This window comes from Lepisma saccharinum, chromosome 9, assembly GCF_977018435.1.
Source record: "Lepisma saccharinum chromosome 9, izLepSacc3.1, whole genome shotgun sequence".
Classification (NCBI taxonomy): domain Eukaryota; kingdom Metazoa; phylum Arthropoda; class Insecta; order Zygentoma; family Lepismatidae; genus Lepisma; species Lepisma saccharinum.
This window is the reverse complement of record NC_139237.1, coordinates 42075877-42093203: the sequence shown is the minus strand read 5'-3', so window position 1 is coordinate 42093203 and position 17327 is coordinate 42075877. Positions and strand designations below refer to the sequence as shown.

General features: G+C 34.5%; 1 protein-coding gene across 16 annotated transcripts in view; it reads left to right on the top strand.

The window, feature by feature from the left end:
* Positions 1 to 17327, top strand: part of LOC145992030 (uncharacterized) — a 360413-nt gene that overhangs the window by 168170 nt on the left and 174916 nt on the right. The window contains exons 4-5 of one of the 16 annotated variants that reach the window (XM_083128094.1): positions 2771 to 3132; positions 5345 to 5482. The exons of 14 other annotated variants lie outside the window; for them this stretch is intronic. In XM_083128094.1, coding sequence (XP_082984220.1) covers positions 2771 to 3122 — 352 coding nt within the window. In that variant the 3' untranslated portion in view covers positions 3123 to 3132; positions 5345 to 5482. Of the gene's footprint in view, positions 1 to 2770; positions 3133 to 5344; positions 6470 to 17327 lie in introns of those variants that run through there. One more of the 16 variants, XM_083128115.1, reaches the window with a different exon arrangement.

Sequence of the window (17327 nt, the reverse complement as noted above, 5' to 3'; positions counted from 1 at the left end):
TCTATCTTGAAGCCCCATATTTTGTCACGTGTTGGAAAGCCTTTCAAAGGTTAATATGGTGTCTATGAATTTATGTGTATGTTGGAAACTGAAAGGTGATCTTCATTTCAATATTAATGCCGACAGTAATGTAAACAAAAACAACGTGTATTTGCGACAGCACTAATGTTGCTCACAACAGCAGCATTGGAAATAATTGTCAATTATTAAATTTAAGTAATTTCAATTCTATTATAACAAACTGCATGAAGTTAATATTTTTAATGAATGGAAATAAAATAACAACTCGAAAACTTGGTGGTGATAGGCGGAATGCTGCGGTGAGTCAGCTCAAGATGGCCAGACAACGTCTCCTTACTTCGCGTGCGGTTCGGGTTAAAAAGAAACTCCAAATGCATGGAAGTAATATTTCTGGGAACCTTTGAGTGGTTATAAAAAATAATTTCATTATTTTCTCCACAACTTTGTCGCTGGAAGTTTTTACTTGGAATTACAGAACAAAAAATTGCCAGCGACGACATTTTCTACTGCACGAATATAAAAAATCTCCACATACTTTATTTGAATATTTTTTAATGCAAATATGCTTTAAAGTATTGATAAATTCTGAGTATCACCGTCACCTATGACAATTAAAAAACAGTGTCAATTTTTTTAATAATGAATGCTTCAATTTTACGGCATGTTTCAACGTTAGGAATGAAAACAATGTAAAATTTGTGTTTTCACAGAAAATTTGCGTTTTTAATTTATCTAAAATTATGTAATTAAGTTACCAGTTTTTTGTGTTCACCATCGTATTCTCTACAAAATTTTCTGCTAAACTACAGGTACCGATTTTACTTAAGCTAAATTTGTAAATCCAGAAATTTCACAACAGCGTGCTTGTATTTCCCATAAGAAAAGCATTGCCCATAAGATCCCATTGTGTCTTCTGAACGTGAAAACGACTATAGAAGGTTGAAACGTTACATTCTTGACTCTTATCATGATCCTAGAGTGATTCTAGAGTGGCCAACCTGGATTGAATACTTACTTTATACTTCCAGTTGTTATTCAGGTTTCAATAAATGGAAAACCCTAAGAAATATTAATATGCTTTGTAACATAAATGGACAGTGCAAAGATAATAGTAGGCAAATTGTCCATCACTACTTTCATTCTTTTTTATTCTACATCCTGTGCTATTGTAAATAATGGAATTCTGTTGATGCTGAATCAGATATTGTCCTCTGCTTATATATTTCATGACCATGACATTGTAGAAAACAGAATGAATGAACATAGTGGTGGACAGTTCACCTACTTTTATGTTGCTGTTGTCTGTCCATGTTGCAAGTATTCTACTTATTGGAACATGAATAAAACCTTTGCCATTGAGTGTACATACATTATATGTGAATCTGGATGCTGGCAAACTGATTGATAATTTGACTACATTACATTTGATATTGTTGATATCCTGGAAGTTTGACAACTGATAATATCAGTTTGCAGTTTCTTCCAGTAATGTCAATAATTTTACCAATTCTGAAACGTAAATTAGTAGTGTGGTGCTTCTTTTACTGTTACCTATATGATCTAGACAATTATCCTATTTTGATTTGGTGCTTATACAATTAAAATATCTAATCGTGAGTTGTAAGGACATCCTTAATTTTCAACATAGTTGTTACACAATGTGGAAATGTCCATGACAACATGATAAAAAAAAATTCCTAGATATTGTCCACAGTGAAAGAAAGTTTTAAGTATGTTTTTGTTACCTTGTCTGCATTTTGTTATTGTTCTCTTGAATATAAAACAAAATTGATTCACCCTTTTTGTATTTTAAAAAATATAAGTAAAAACGTAATATAGAATTGTTCCTTTTAAATTCTCAAAAGTTGTAATAAAGAAGAACAGCATGATCATGTGGAAAATAAGCTCCAAAGTTTCATCAAGGGGAGAGAAAGGATTGGAAACAGAAAATACAAAGTAAGCAGGTACTTGAATGACAAGGTCGCTGTATTGCCAGATAAGGATAGCATACATATTGAGTGTACCCGTCATTTCTTCGATGTTTCAGTGAAAGATTGAATTCAAGTTGATGATGGTCGTATCTTATCGATGAGTCAACTTTTACTGCACCGATGTGATCACAGTGCAAATCTAAGTACCAATGCGGTGATTTGATACAAGTCTGGACAAATTTTTACATTTTTAATTGCAGTGTTGTTGGCAGTGTGTGTGTAGAGTGAATGAACCAAGGAATGAAAAGTCTTACTCTAATATTGGCACGGAAACTGGCGCTTTGGTTATGAAACTACTAGTTGTTTCCAAATGCTGCTGGTACCTTCATCACCAATAATAAGTCAAAACTTCACATCTAATTTTCCTCAAGAAAAGACGATTTATTTCTTCCTTCCTACTTCTTTGGTGTGATTGGTTATTAGACATACTGGTGGATTGAAATTAAATATATGCTTACGAGATAACCACAGTATCCATGTTGCTGGATTCTTTTGGTTTGAACCTACTACTTTCAATGGACCACTGCCTTTGTTGTATGATGGTCTCGGCTGCAAGACACCAGGTTAAAAAAAAATCGAAGAAGAGAGGTATCATGGTTATTGTGCAATTTTTAACTGTGTTTCTGCATAACATCGTGAAGAAAGATATGTTCTGTTTTCATATAGAATTAAAATGTATACAGGCACCTAACAATAGAAATAAGAAGAAATGAAACTTAATGGAAATGAAATCAGGCCATCTTTGTTTTTATTTTCAGCACTGTTACTTCTTCAAGTGCTGTCATGCCAGGTGAATCAGTGGCAAAGTTACAGGATTTCATCTCACCATTTCATAGCAATCATGTTTGCTCTTGGTGTTCCAAATACTTTCCTACCCTTTGTGAACTTGAGAGGCACATTCCGACCCACACAGGAGAAAGGCCTTTCAAGTGCGACATTTGCAGTAGACGGTTCAGGCGAAAAGACCACTTGAGAAATCACGTGAGAGTCCACATAGGAGAAAAGTTTAATTGCCCTGAATGCGGAGAGAGTTTTACCTCTAAACGTTCCATTCAGTCACACAGTTTGGTCCATTTAGCAAAACAGAACCTCAAACAAGAGTTTTGGTAGAAGATTAATGGTGAGCCATTGTAATATATTTCTGTATCAATGTGTGTTAAATACTGGGAGTAAAATTATTTTATTGCATTCAAGTGTATTATTTTGTGAAGGTTTTAAATTATTCATGGCAAGAATAGCGTGATCTAAGTTCCAGGTGTTTCAGATATATCTGCTTTGTAATAATCCTGCTCAACTGTACAACATATGGTAGCCATTAAGTGTGATTATTAATATTGTATGCACCACCACCAGATAGTGCTATTCGTCACTAGATTCGTGCATTGTTTTTTTGGCATAAATCGTGTGTTGTGTTAAATGTCATTGGAATCCATTGTTAAAAGGTAACTTTTTAATTCTTGCTAGACATGTTGCAGATTGTAGATATATGATATAAATGTTAATGTTGGATTGTTTAATTTTGTTGGTTACTATAGTAACTAGCCCATATAATGATCTAGCTCACTAGTTGATTGAGTTTACTATATCCAGCTCTCCAGAGCTTGCTAGTAACTACTAGTAAAAAAAAGGTAAAGTGCTCCCCTGTGCATAGCACCATGCCATGAAGGTGTATAGGGGGTGTGGGAGTAACGACTTACACTTTCTTGATCCGGTCGTGAGTGGGGGTGATGTGATCATCATCATGCCCCTGACCGCCTTTACCCCCCAGGGTTTTCCCCAGATACCCATGTTATTCGATGCTGGATGGGTGCCAAGGCCGCTTCCAACGTTAGAAAAGTTCCCGGATTTGAACCAGCTGGGGATCGAACCCGGGACCTTTAGCATGGTAGTCAGACGCGTTACAGACTGAGCCACCGTGGCCACGTACTCCCTTGAATCCCAAGACACAGCTTTTGAATACCTAATAGACACCCAGGGCTCGCAGTTATCTATCTTTCTGTTTTGGTTATTTTACATTGCTTGTCCATCTCCTGTTTTTTTTTTGCGATGGTGAGAATGAAGGATGAATTAATGAAATGGTGATGGATGAGGTGAACAGCCATGCCTGACCAGGGTTTGAACCTGGACCTCTGGCTTCGTAGCATATTATGCTGACCTGTCTGCCATGGAGGCTGGCTCACAACTATCATCTGTACCTCGTAAAACCCTTTAAATAGATGTGGTCATGATAGAGTAAGTATCAGCTTTGGTTATTTACCTAAGTAGTCAGTTCTAGATGACTAGGGCTTCCCATCCTTATGTGGATTGAATTACTTAGTCTGTTAAACAACCAGCCAAAGCTTATTACATTTTCTTGTTACTAAGTCATATCTCTGAAGTTACCAATTTTCTCTTTATGACTGTGTGATCGGTTCCAGCCATACTGAGAAAAATTACCAAGTGAACTGTTTGCTTCTGGTATGTATTGGTGAAATATTTGTTTCATCCATTGAGGGGCGATTTAGTATGTTCATGATGCCATGAGAAGTTCCATTTGACTCCAGTTAGGTAACAGATCCAGTTGAATTCTCAGTTAAGGTACAAGATCTGTGACGGACTCCATAATATCCACTGGTTGAAGATTTTAGTTAAAATTGTGCAACTACTTCAAAGCAGCAATAGCAGACCCAGGTCTCGAAAAACAGATAAGTGATGAGACTGACCCCACACAACAACCAGAACCTGCTTAGCAGGCCTACCCTACAGAGTTATATAGAAGGAAAGAGTAAATAAACATGACAGAAAAAGAATATTGAAAATTTCTATCTTCTCTGGCCTGTGAACATGGAGCGAGGCTATGAAATATAGAAACGTTCATTTTTTTTTTAAGCTTTACTGTCCCCTTCCATTTTTATTTATTTGCCCTTCAAGCTAATTTCCTTTCTTCTTTTACCTATGTGTGTAGAGAGAATCGAACCTCAATTTAGCCCCCCTGGAAGAAGGTATAATCACAAATAATGAAATAAAAATAAATGTATATAGAATGGTTAATTCTTTGAATATAAGAATGTAACTGTACACTTGACAGGTTCCAACATTCTACACTCCAACCTATTTAATCTGTGGTAACAAGACAGTAATTGTACTGTTTTATTTTGTACCATGTACTTAAACTGATACTGGATGACATTATATTTCATTCATGTTGGTGAAATACTATAGACAGGTGCTCATGTATTTTACATGTCATTTAGTTTTTGTACAAATCAGTAACATATTAAATAAATTTAAGACTGTTATTTATGTTATTATAATTGCATAAAGTAAAACAGGATTCATGCTTTATTTTTCAGCCCCTTTTACACCATTGTGCCTATTGGACCCGTAAAACGTAGAAGGAGAGTAGTGATGTCTGTGAAGAAACATGTGTGTCAATTATGTTTGAAAGGATTTCTCACGAAAAGTGACCTTATGAGGCATGTACGAACACATACAGGAGAGAAACCTTTCCCATGTCCTATATGTGGACGGTGCTTCAGTCGAAAGCATCATGTGAAGGACCACTTAATCACTCACCCAGGAGTCGTTTCAACTAAGTAGCAGCAATCTTGTGTGGAATTAATTTCATTTCATAGTGCTAATTCATGTAGCTGATATTAAAGGTAGTAAGAGATTTTGTGGGATTTGTGCTAAGAATATTCACTTTGTCTTTTATTGAAAATTGTAAGATTTCTTGTGTTAGAAATGTCATTAAATATATTTGTAGAAATATTTGTTGTATTGTTATGCTGATTACTGTATGAAAGGAGTTTGGGTAATGAATGCATATTTGAGAGATCACAGGTTCAAATTCTATGTTGTGATCAGATGTCTTCCTTTATTTGTTCATAATTGCTCCAAGCTGGGATTAAAAATAATATGTTTGCTGTGACTCTGTGCACAATTTTTATTAAGAATTGACATTATACATATACATAGTATATCTGGATGGAAAAGCCATGAGAAGTGCCAATTTATCCCAATTAGGATACAGATCCAGTTGAAATTCTCAAAGTTCAGGACCAAGATCTGTGATGGACTCCAGAATATCCAAGGGTTGAAGGTTTTAGCAACTTTCAGCTAATAGTGACAATGAGGATTAATAATGATTAGATATAATTCATGAAAGGAACAAAATCATGACCAATCCAAAAACACACTTGTGTACTAAGGCAGTACTTGGGTTGAAATGATATCTAAACCCATTTCAGTACCAAATTTGCTGATAACCAATATTCTAACCTTCTGATAAAGTAAAATGCAAGTATTATTCCTTTTTCAAAGATCCTGAATGGCAAATTTATATTTTAAATATAGCCATTTCATTATTAGTAAAATAGCATATAATTTACCATTTTTAAGTGAGTACTGAAATAATATTAAATGAATAATGCTTGCATTTAAAATACAATTTATTGCTCTTTTATGTTTACACACTGCTACACAAGTTACTATTATCAACATGACTTGAAGTTGATTTCAAAGCCATACTAGTGAGAGAACATCTGTGTTTAATGTGTTATTACCATGTGAAGGGTGGGGCAAAATTAACTACCTAATTTGATTAGTTTGTAATTTAAAGATTTTTGTTTTATTTCAATACTTCTTTTTTGTTATCATTTTCAAAAACAATCCACCTTCAGTAACTCGACATAGATCAGCTGTTTATTGAATTTTTCATTTGTTATTTTCTCTCTCCAGTTTCTTGTCAAATATTGTTCTTCATTTGTTCAATAGTTTGTAGCTTATTCATGTACATGTTTTATTTAAAGTAACCTCATAGAAAGAAACCTGGAACTCTTTAAAGGTAGGTGATTTTGCAGTCCAATCAAATCAGCAAAACCTCACTATTCCTCAAACTCCATAAAATGAAACAATGAACATCAAAGTAAAATAATTGCTGCTCTTTGTAATAGGGGACTTAATTATTCCCCCATCCTTTAGTTTCCCATTGATTTCTCAATAGCTGATGTCAGGGATGTATTCACAACAAAGGTTTGTGTAGAAAAATTATACATTTCAGAAAATTGTTCCCAAGAACAAATGTATTTTTGATCTTCAAGAAAACCTTCGACATTCTTGTTGCAGTTTTAGTTATTTTTACCATTTCTCTGTATTAATTGTAGTTACAAGGATGAATAATAACTCAATGTTTCATTTAGTGATGCAAATAACCGCTTCGTTCATGCACCCATCATTTATAATTATAATGTATTCTATGGCAAAATGGAGTAAAATAATGTAACTAATTCATGATAAGGGGAATAAGCAACGCGGTTGATAATGTAAGACATAAGTGAGTTACTAAAGTTATATCTGCGAAAAAGTGGATGGTGGCAGAGGCCACCGAAATGTATAGAACATGTACAAGTAAGTTTCGCGGATATAACTTTAGTAACTTGCTTACGTCTTATATAATGAGAAATGCTTTCAAACTTACATTTTCACCACATCACTAATGTGATAGTAGATGAATTGTGTTGTATATATTTTAATCCTTTTAGGTTACTTTTGTTCAGGTGTAAATTTGTAGCTATGATTTTCTTTTTACATCAAGGCTAAATATAATAGAATATACACAATAGTATGGGCCCTAACAGTGTCTCATGTAGAATTGGAACTGTGGATAATACTTGCTAAGTGAATTTAAAGACTGGTTTACATTGGTGAGTAAATGTGTTAAAGTAAAGTGAGCTAATATTGTTGTGGGAATGGCTCAGGAGATTACTGGCGTAAATACTCATTCCAGTAGTTTGGATAGTCACGTGGCAGTCTGCCTCCCCCATTGCTTTTTTTTTACTTGCTCAGAGACTCCACTGCTCACTTGACCGATTGAAATAGCTTTATGATGATTAAAGACACCTTTTATGAATTGCAGGTGCCTCCAAATCTCCATCATATAACGTGCATGTGTATGACTGGAAAACACATTAAAAAAATTAATAAATAAAACTACTGATTTTAATTTGGAAGCTTGGGTATTGTTGAAGATAAAGTTATTTCATTTCATTCAATGCATATATAAAGAATTCATAGCAATATAAGATCTCCTTTTTACACAATATTAAAGTCAATTGCCACAAAAGGATTCATTCTACTATCCCACCACACTGCCAATTAATAAAATGTGTGTAAACAGCTACACACCAAAGAAGAGGAGAGCCTGATTGATTGAATTGTTGTTATGTACAGATAGGAATAATCAGGACTGTACCTACAGTTTAAAGGGATCCAAACCACTATGTGCCTCCACCGGGTATCAAACCGAGGACTCCTTGATTACAAGTCGACGACATTACCATTACGCCATTGGGGAGGCCCGCAAGCCATGAAGATTGGCAAACAACTCCTCCACTTCTTTATCCTGTCTACTGACCAAGTGTAAACCAGTGTTAAGAATTTACTGTTCATTGTATTCTTCTCTATATGTTTGTAATAGAAACTATTGTTTGATCATAAAATATATTGTTCAATAACCTCTGCTTCTTATTTCCTGCATGATTCCTTTTTTTTTTTTTTTTTGCTTAAAAATTCAAATTCAATCCTCAGTTTTTGTCTTTTATAAATATTCCTTTTATGTTATTGGAACATCATACAATTATGTTTGTGCACAGGCTATTATAATTTTAGCAGTGCATTGCAATGTAGTAACTTTTTGTAGTAATGGTGACAAATTTACACTTTTTGATTTGGAGAGGGGATCCAATCACGAACGATTAGCATGTGCTACATTTCACTGCTGTACCCATTAGTTTCTTTTTAAGGAGAATAAGTGGACTTTACTTAAATTATTATTTCCTTTATTTTACTTGATATGGGTTGCTACTTTCACTCTAATTTGGCACACTGTACAAGAATAAGAGTCATTGTTGCTGTATATGAAAAATATATACTGTATATACAGGTGAACTAGAATTTTATATTTTCTTACATTTTAAGTTTCTTCACCTTGGGTCCTTTAAAAATGTAAAGTCAAGATTCCACTGTACTATTGTAAACAGCAAGAAAGTCTTATAATCAGAGTTCTCTGAACCCCTGACTATAGTCTGCCAACCAAGAGGAGAGGAGATAAGTAAAATTTAAGGACGCAAAACTTTTCGTCTTCTTCTAGAACTTGTCCTGCATTCAAATCCGACTGATGGGTACATTGGCATCCTTGGGCAGTTGCCACCACACTAGGTCAAAATACGACAGTCAGCAAATTACACCTGCTGTCATGTCTGATGATGAGCCGTCCCCAGTAGCAGAGTGGTTAGCACATCATGCTACGACACTAGGGGTCCCGGGTTCAAATCTCGGCCTGGGCATGGATGTTTGTAAGTGCCCATTGATCAGTTTCATCACCTCATCATTCATCCCCATCTTTGCAAATTAGCCAAAAGTGGCACAAAAAAGTGAAGTAAAATAAAGCAAAATATCTGATGATGAAATTGTTGCAAGTTATTTTGGAGTTTACCTTTATTATTTCACATGTTACATAATAAAATATACATGTAATGTAAAAATTATAATTTGGTCAATTACATCAGAATTTGAATAGGTGTCTACATTTTGGTAGTAACGATCCTATGTTAGCATACAATCCTTGGGACAAAGTCACTGAAAATGCCAGAATGAAGTAGGGGCGGAATTTCCCCCCAGACAATCTGCCTTGTCCCCCTACCATCCCAAAACAAATATTACAAATTGTAATACACGTTTAGTATACAATATTTATAAGTATAATAAATTTGACTCTACCTTCATACCTTCATATTTTGCTGGCAACAGTACTATGTTGGATTCTTCAGATATGTAATTTCACATCTAATTACTTTACTTGTAATTGTTCCGGTGTCAATAGTCAACATCTCGGAAGCAAAACTTTGATTTGAAGTATTAGAAGCACTTTATCACTTATTAGGTTTATCCATGTTGAGTAATAACACTATGGAACATTAATTACTGAAAATATTGTATTTTAGTGTCTATTTAAAATAATTACTGTTACAAATTTACCTTTGTAAAATTTAATAGTCTCTCACAGTGTTATATTTTTGTATATTAAAATATCCAGGCATCAAGAATCTTCATAAAGATCTATATTACCATTAAATTGAATAACAAGTCATAAAAAGATTGGAGTACTTCTTGTTCTGTTCTTCTTTCAAAATTAAAACATTCAATGTTTACACTGAATGTTTATTTAATGCTCTATAAAATTGAATCACAATAAATTTAAATGTGTGTTGTTTTTATTTCCAACTCTTCTGCCATAAAATTGAATCAAACCATGCATTTAAAAATGTTATGGTATTGTATTTCCAGCTCTTATGCTATGAAATTAAACAATAAATATAAGCATGGTAATCTGATGTATTTCGAATTCTTGTGCTATAAAATTGAATTAAACAACAAATTTAAGCATTGTGTGTTGTTTTATTTCCAGCACTTTCGCTCCTTCAAGCACTGTTGCGCAAGGTGAAAATGTTTTTAGCCTCCCCATTTCATATTCGCAAAGAAGGAAGTCTGTGTGCAATTTGTGCTTCAAGGCATTTCTCTGTGCAAGTGAACTCGCAAGGCATGTACGGACTCATACTGGAGAGAAGCCATTTGTTTGTAAAGTGTGTTCAAAACCTTTCAGATTGAAACACCACTTAAAAAATCACACCCTTCTGCACTCATCCGAAAGACCATTCTGTTGTAAAATTTGCAGCAAGAGTTTCGTATCTGAAGCCATTCTCAAGGAGCATCAAGTGGTGCATTTATTAAAGAAATTGTAAAAACACAATCACAAGTGAGAAATATATCATTGGATGTGTGCAGGTAATTCATTGGTACGTACATACTGCTTTTTATATGGTCATCATTCTTAAAGCATAATGTCACGTAAATTTCAAACTGACTAGAAGCATTGTCTGTAATGCCTTGCTACTTGATGTGCCATGCCTCCATTGTTAATTCAATACAAATTTACCTGAATTTGATGGAACTGCACCCATTGCGGAGAAACAAATGTTTAGATAATTTGAAATATATTGTACAGTGAATATGACACTTAAACTGTAATGTGGCATCACACTGTAATTTATACATTCTACATGAGCAATCCTGTAACTTGTTATCAATTGTATATTGTAATGAACATGTACATAAAAAGATTGCAGTTATATGACATAGTAAACTTGCATATATTGTGTGTGCAGTGCTATATAGCATGGAATTGTTTGTGTGTGCTATTAAATATTGGATATAGCGATGAAAATATGATTTTGTGAATTTTTCAAATATACTAAAAATCATTTAGGATAAGCTTGATATTTATTAGGCACCCCTGAGACTAATTAGTCAAAAAATTAGCTGTCACGACAATGTTGATATAGCTCAATATCAACTACATAGTCTTAATAGTGAATGTATTATTTATTTTGAAGTTAGATTCTGAAAGTTGTGGTGATTTTAACCTTATCCTGATTCATATCGATCAATTTAACAAAACTAAAAAATCCAAATAATATGGGTACTTTATGTGGCATGACATATATTAAGTAGTTCACTATATGATTGCTTTTCAACCATTATTATCAATAGCGTTATTCATTTAATTCTTATTCTTTTATTAGTTCAACAGGTTATGTTGGTGATTTCCATAATAGACTACCGGACTAATACAATATATGCGTAAAGTTGCCAAAAGGAAATGGAAAATCAAGAGTAAGACAGCTTAATTGGTTCTTTGTTAAGGGATGAAAAAGACTTTCTGGATGCAGCCAGTTCAGTTGATCTGTAAAATTGCTGATAATTTTACAAATTTGATATTTCAATAACTAGCCTAGGCAAAATTCTGCCATTTTATTGTTTTTAGTTAAACAGCATAAATATATTATGTGCCCTTTTTTTTGTTAAGTTAGTGTCTTAAATATACAGTTTGTTTTTCTAAGGCAAATCTAACTACAGTCACCTGGTTACATGTGTTACGAGGGTCACTATTTATATTTTGAGCCTAACAATGAAAAAACAGGAATTTGGCATTGAAAACTGCTTTATTGTTTTTCGAAGTATTCTCCTTTATGGTCAATACATTTTTGCATTCGTTCGAACCATTTGTCAAAGCAGTTTTTCCAATCTTCTTGAGACACCTCCATAATATGGTTTTTGAACGCATCAACGGCATCTTCCGCCGACGAAAATCATTGTCCACGCAATTTATTCTTGACATTCGGGAACAAGAAGAAGTCATTGGGTGCCAAATCAGGACTGTACGGCGGATGACCCATCAATTCGATTTTTTGACTGTTCATAAAGTCGGTTGTTAGACAAGATGTGTGACAGCTGGCATTGTCTTGATGAAGAATGATCCGACGGCGTTTGTTTGTTTTCCGTATTTGACCGAAGACCTCTGGCAAACAAATTGTTGTGTACCATTCAGAGTTGACCGTTCTACGTTCCTCTAAAGGCACAGTTGCCACATGAACAGTTTTCCCGAAAAAACAGGCGACCATTTGTTTTGATTGGGTTGGATTGGGTTCATCTTGAAACACCCATACAGTCGACTGCTGTTTACGTTCCGGCTCATATGCATCTATCCATGATTCGTCACCTGTTACAATCTTATATACATCTTTTGAAGCACCACGATTGTATTTATTGAGCATTTGTTTGCACCAATTGACGCGAGCGTCTTTTTGAGTTTTTGTGAAATTGTGTGGGATCCAACGAGAACATACCTTTCTCACAGCTAAATGATCATGTAATATTTTATATATGCTGGTGGAACTAATGCCTATGGTTGCCTCAATCTCACAGTATGTCACATGACGATCTTGCAGTATTAGGTTTTGCACAGCATCAATGTTTTCTTGAACAACAACGGATTTTGGACGACTTTCGCGAATCTTGTCGGTGAGCAAATGGTGGCCACGATTAAATTTGTTATACCAGCGTTTCACAGTGGCAAAGGATGGGGCTTCATCGCCAAATGTGGAAGTAAGTTGATCGATGCACTCTTGTCTTGATAATCCACGTCGAAAATCGTAAAAAATCATTGCACGAAAATGTTCACGAGTTAATTCCATTTTATTGTTGTCGTGCAATCTCCAAGGCAACATAAACAACACAAATGAAGCTATTGACAAAACATTTGAAGTACGTTATGGTCAATAATGCCAGACGATTCTGTGCAAACGTCAAATCGCGCCTAACTTCAATCAGTGTTGCCAAGGCTCAAAATATAAATAGTGACCCTCGTACTTAAGGATGTTAATGAAAAATTCTGGTTCTTTGCAGAGCACTTCTTATTACCTATTGAATCAGTGAAATATTGGTAGGATTTATTTCGGTACTTCCATCACTCGTAAATATTTCGTAGTGATCCATTCATAGAAAAATCTTTATTAGAATGCTAAATCATGAATCAGAGCAATAATAGAAAAGCAATCATGTCAAGTTGAAATACATGATGCAAAAATAGCATTGGGAAATTCAGAATTGTGTGATAATTTTCTTAGTTGTACATGCATTGAAGAAGATCATAAGAATTTGTGAAGAGTTTCTGAGCGGATGATTTCCACACAGGGATATTCTTTCCATGTGTCTTTTTTGAAAGAGAATTTTTTTTTTAATGTATTTCATTAAGTGTATTGAGAAATTGAAATTCAGCATATTTCATTCATCTTAACTTTAAAATCGGTAGGTAGGTTTTAGAAAGTTGGTACAGTCACATCCACTCCAATATTGTAACTAAGCTATTGAAATGCAATACAATCATTGCAACACAGAAATGAACTTGACTGTACATGTTCTGCTCTGTAATGTATGTGTGCAACCATAGAGCACAGCCTATCGAATATCAACATCTAAATGCAAGGAAATCACATACATTTTAAAGCCACAAGTTTCAAATGGAAGAAAGGCATTTTACTAAAATATTATGAAGTTTTTTTCCCTGGTTATATTGGAATTCCACCTATCACAAAAAGTCTTTTAAGTTATGTTTGTTAGGTAGTGATTACTTACCATCTAATAATGATTTATATATTATAGTATCTCTTTTGTAACTTTTTTGGCTCTTGCTAATGTTGAATTCTCAATAAAATTAATATGAAAACAGTGATGTGTAATTTAAAATGTATTTTATTCATTTCTTCTGTCTATCTTCTGAAGTTATACACCATGCATTCAAAACACATACACTGCTTCAAAATTAAAGAAATCACAATTGGAATGGTGTAGGTGAGATTAGTACTACTATAGTGTTATCATTGATATATTCTAACATAATGACTGTTTTTGCAGTTATGAGTAGAAGGTTATGTTTGTAGTAAATAAAAATTCAAAATTCCAAAAAAAGTCTGAATTACAAGTTCAAATTCAGTATGTAAAATGCATTACTCAGTATTATTATAGTGAGAAAATCTCAAATTTGATTTGGAGTATCTACATTTAAATTACATCCTACATTTCAATGCAGAATTACTCCTTGTTTCAGGATTTTACATAACTTCTTGGATAATCCAGACTCATGAAAGGGATCAGTGTTGGCAAACAAACTGAAACTTTCATGTTTACTATATTTCATATTTTGCATATAATTTCAGATCATTTTGTGACAAAATGTGTTAGGAAAATACCTTTCCCTGGATTTAAAATCTCATAAATTGAACTTATGTTTCGTGTTTCTGTCTAATTGAGTTCTGATCTTTTATAATTCTACAATTCAATTATTAATCAGACAATCATAATCTCCTTTGAAAATAGTATGCCCCTCATGTTTAAAGTTGAAGAAATTTACTTTAAAGCTTTAGTGCAAAAGTCCATGTTACCAGAAGATTCATTATAACAGTTCTAAATATTGATATAAGTTAGTAGGTGTAAGAGTGACCCTGCAGTAGACACCTAAATGTGAACCTCTCTTCACACAATACACGTTGCATATTGCAGAGTAACGATGCTCTGCTGCCTGGACCCACAGCTAGAGTAATCCTCTTTGAGAATTGTGTTGTGTCATCCATGTCTCCCTTTATCCATCTGATCATATCACCATTCATCCCCATCGTCACAATTAGCCAAAAGTGGCAGAAAAGCAACATAAAATAATGTAAATCTAACAATCAAATAGATGAAAGTAAAACTTAACTATGGAACATTCCAACATGCCATGAAGATCACCCACCCTGGTAATCAAACTTCAGTCTTCCATGTGGGACTTACATGCCATATGACTGGGCCATTTTAGTTAAATATATACATATGTGTATTTGAATACATATACACATGCACCTTAATGTGGTATTTGTTCATACAATATCTGCATTTCTTCCTCAGTTGTTACATGTTTTCTTCAGGAACATGGTAGAATGACAAAAAGAAAAGGTGAGTAAAAGATGATAAAATATGTAGATAGATAAGTCTGCGTCAATTGTATATCTGCTGACACACATTAACAAGAAAATGGCCTAACATTTAACAGTTTAAATTTTTTCCATCAAATATCCAGTTGTGTGACATGCACCAGCTGTGGAAAGGTGTAATGTTCTTTCATGAGCCAACAATAACCAATATATATATATAGAGCATTCCGTGTCATTCGCTTCGAGACTCGCCAGAAAGCAACGTCAGCGCATGTCTTTCCCGGTGAACGGGTCCGCGACGGTCGCACGCTACAGTCTGCTTTTCTTTTTTCTTTTTTTTCCTCGCTCTCCCTGCTTTCGCTCTCTTTCCCTTTCTGTTGACGTTGCAGACTGACGCCAGTATAATCCTACCTCGGAAGTTGTGTTGTGTCCGTGTGTTGAAACAAAAGTTTACATTACAACAAGGGATTTATCTTGTCGAGTGTTACTTCGGAAAGAGGAATTGTGGAGAAGCGACGACGTTTTGCAATGAAATTTACTGGTGTTCCTGTTCCACATAGGACCACTATAACTCGTAAAAAAGTTTAGAGTAACAGGGTCAGCCTGCGATTTTTATTTATGGGGAAATCTAAAAAATAAAGTATACAAAGACAATCCACACATCATCCATGAGTTTAAAGACAGTATTGTACGAGAAATCGAGAGAATTACAGTAGACGAACTTGCACGTGTAAATGCCAATTTCCTTCGGAGATGCCAGGAATATGTTGCAGCAGAGGGACATCATTTTCAACACCTTCTGTAGTCAAAGTTAGTACACAATATGAAAACTGTAATTTTAATAGCTGACTGTTACGGACCCCGTTCACCGGGAAAGACAAGCGCTGATGCCATGCCGCTTGCCGCCGAGTCTCGTAGCGAATGACACGGAATGCTCTGTGTATAAATAATATACAATTTTACATATTGTAACCAAAGTTTGTTTTAAGCCACTTTTAATTGGTATGGGATCTGCTGTTTAAAGTGTGTTCTGAACATCTGTGAATTGTACTTATTAGGAACAGAACCTGGGACCCCTTGATTACTAATTAACTTTACCATTATACTATTGGAGAATCTCTTGTTTTGAACTTTTAAAATGCATGCACACTTTTGCTGCCTAGTGCATGCATCTCCTCACCTTCTATTTATCTGTATAAAAGAATGCAGATCGCACAAATTAGTTGAAACAAATCAACAGCGAGGTAACTTTTTATACTTTGCATTAGTTACAAAATAATTATTCTGCTCCATAGGCTTCAAGAAAAATACGTTTTGTACACTCATTATTTCATTCTTAACATGAAGTGTTGATTCAAAACATTTTACTGCTGCTAGAATTTTTTTGTTGTCTTAAGTTGCATATATGTATATATGTGGAACATGCAGCGAAAACTCTGGAAGATCTTGTAACATTTTGCTATGTTTGGGCCTCGAAAAATCTGGGTTTATATATATGCCTACTAAGTTTGTATATTTTGTTGCAAAATTATGTAAATTAGTGGAGATTTTTATTCGAAATGGGTAAGAGGAAGGAAGTTTTAAAGTGTTTCCAAATTTAGTACATTGCCATTCATGTGTGGATCTTTATAAATAATTAGTTAAGATGCATTAAATGTAGTGAAAGTTCACCATCAACAAATTAACAATCTCGTCTTTATTGGCCCTGCTATGGAGTGAAAAGTAAAAAGATAAAGTTCTCCCCTCTGAGTCGAACTGTGCTATGAAGTCATACCACCTCCACACATTCTGGATCTTGGTCATAGCAGAGGTAATGTGATCAGCTGGACCACCATACATGGGTACATAATGGCAGCTGGACCAGTAGCCAAGCACTTTAAAAGCTCGACTTTCAATCTTGCTAACAAATTGCAAGGTTCAAGGACCAGCTGAGCATGGGTGTTCTTTGTGAGTGCCCCTTCACCCTTCA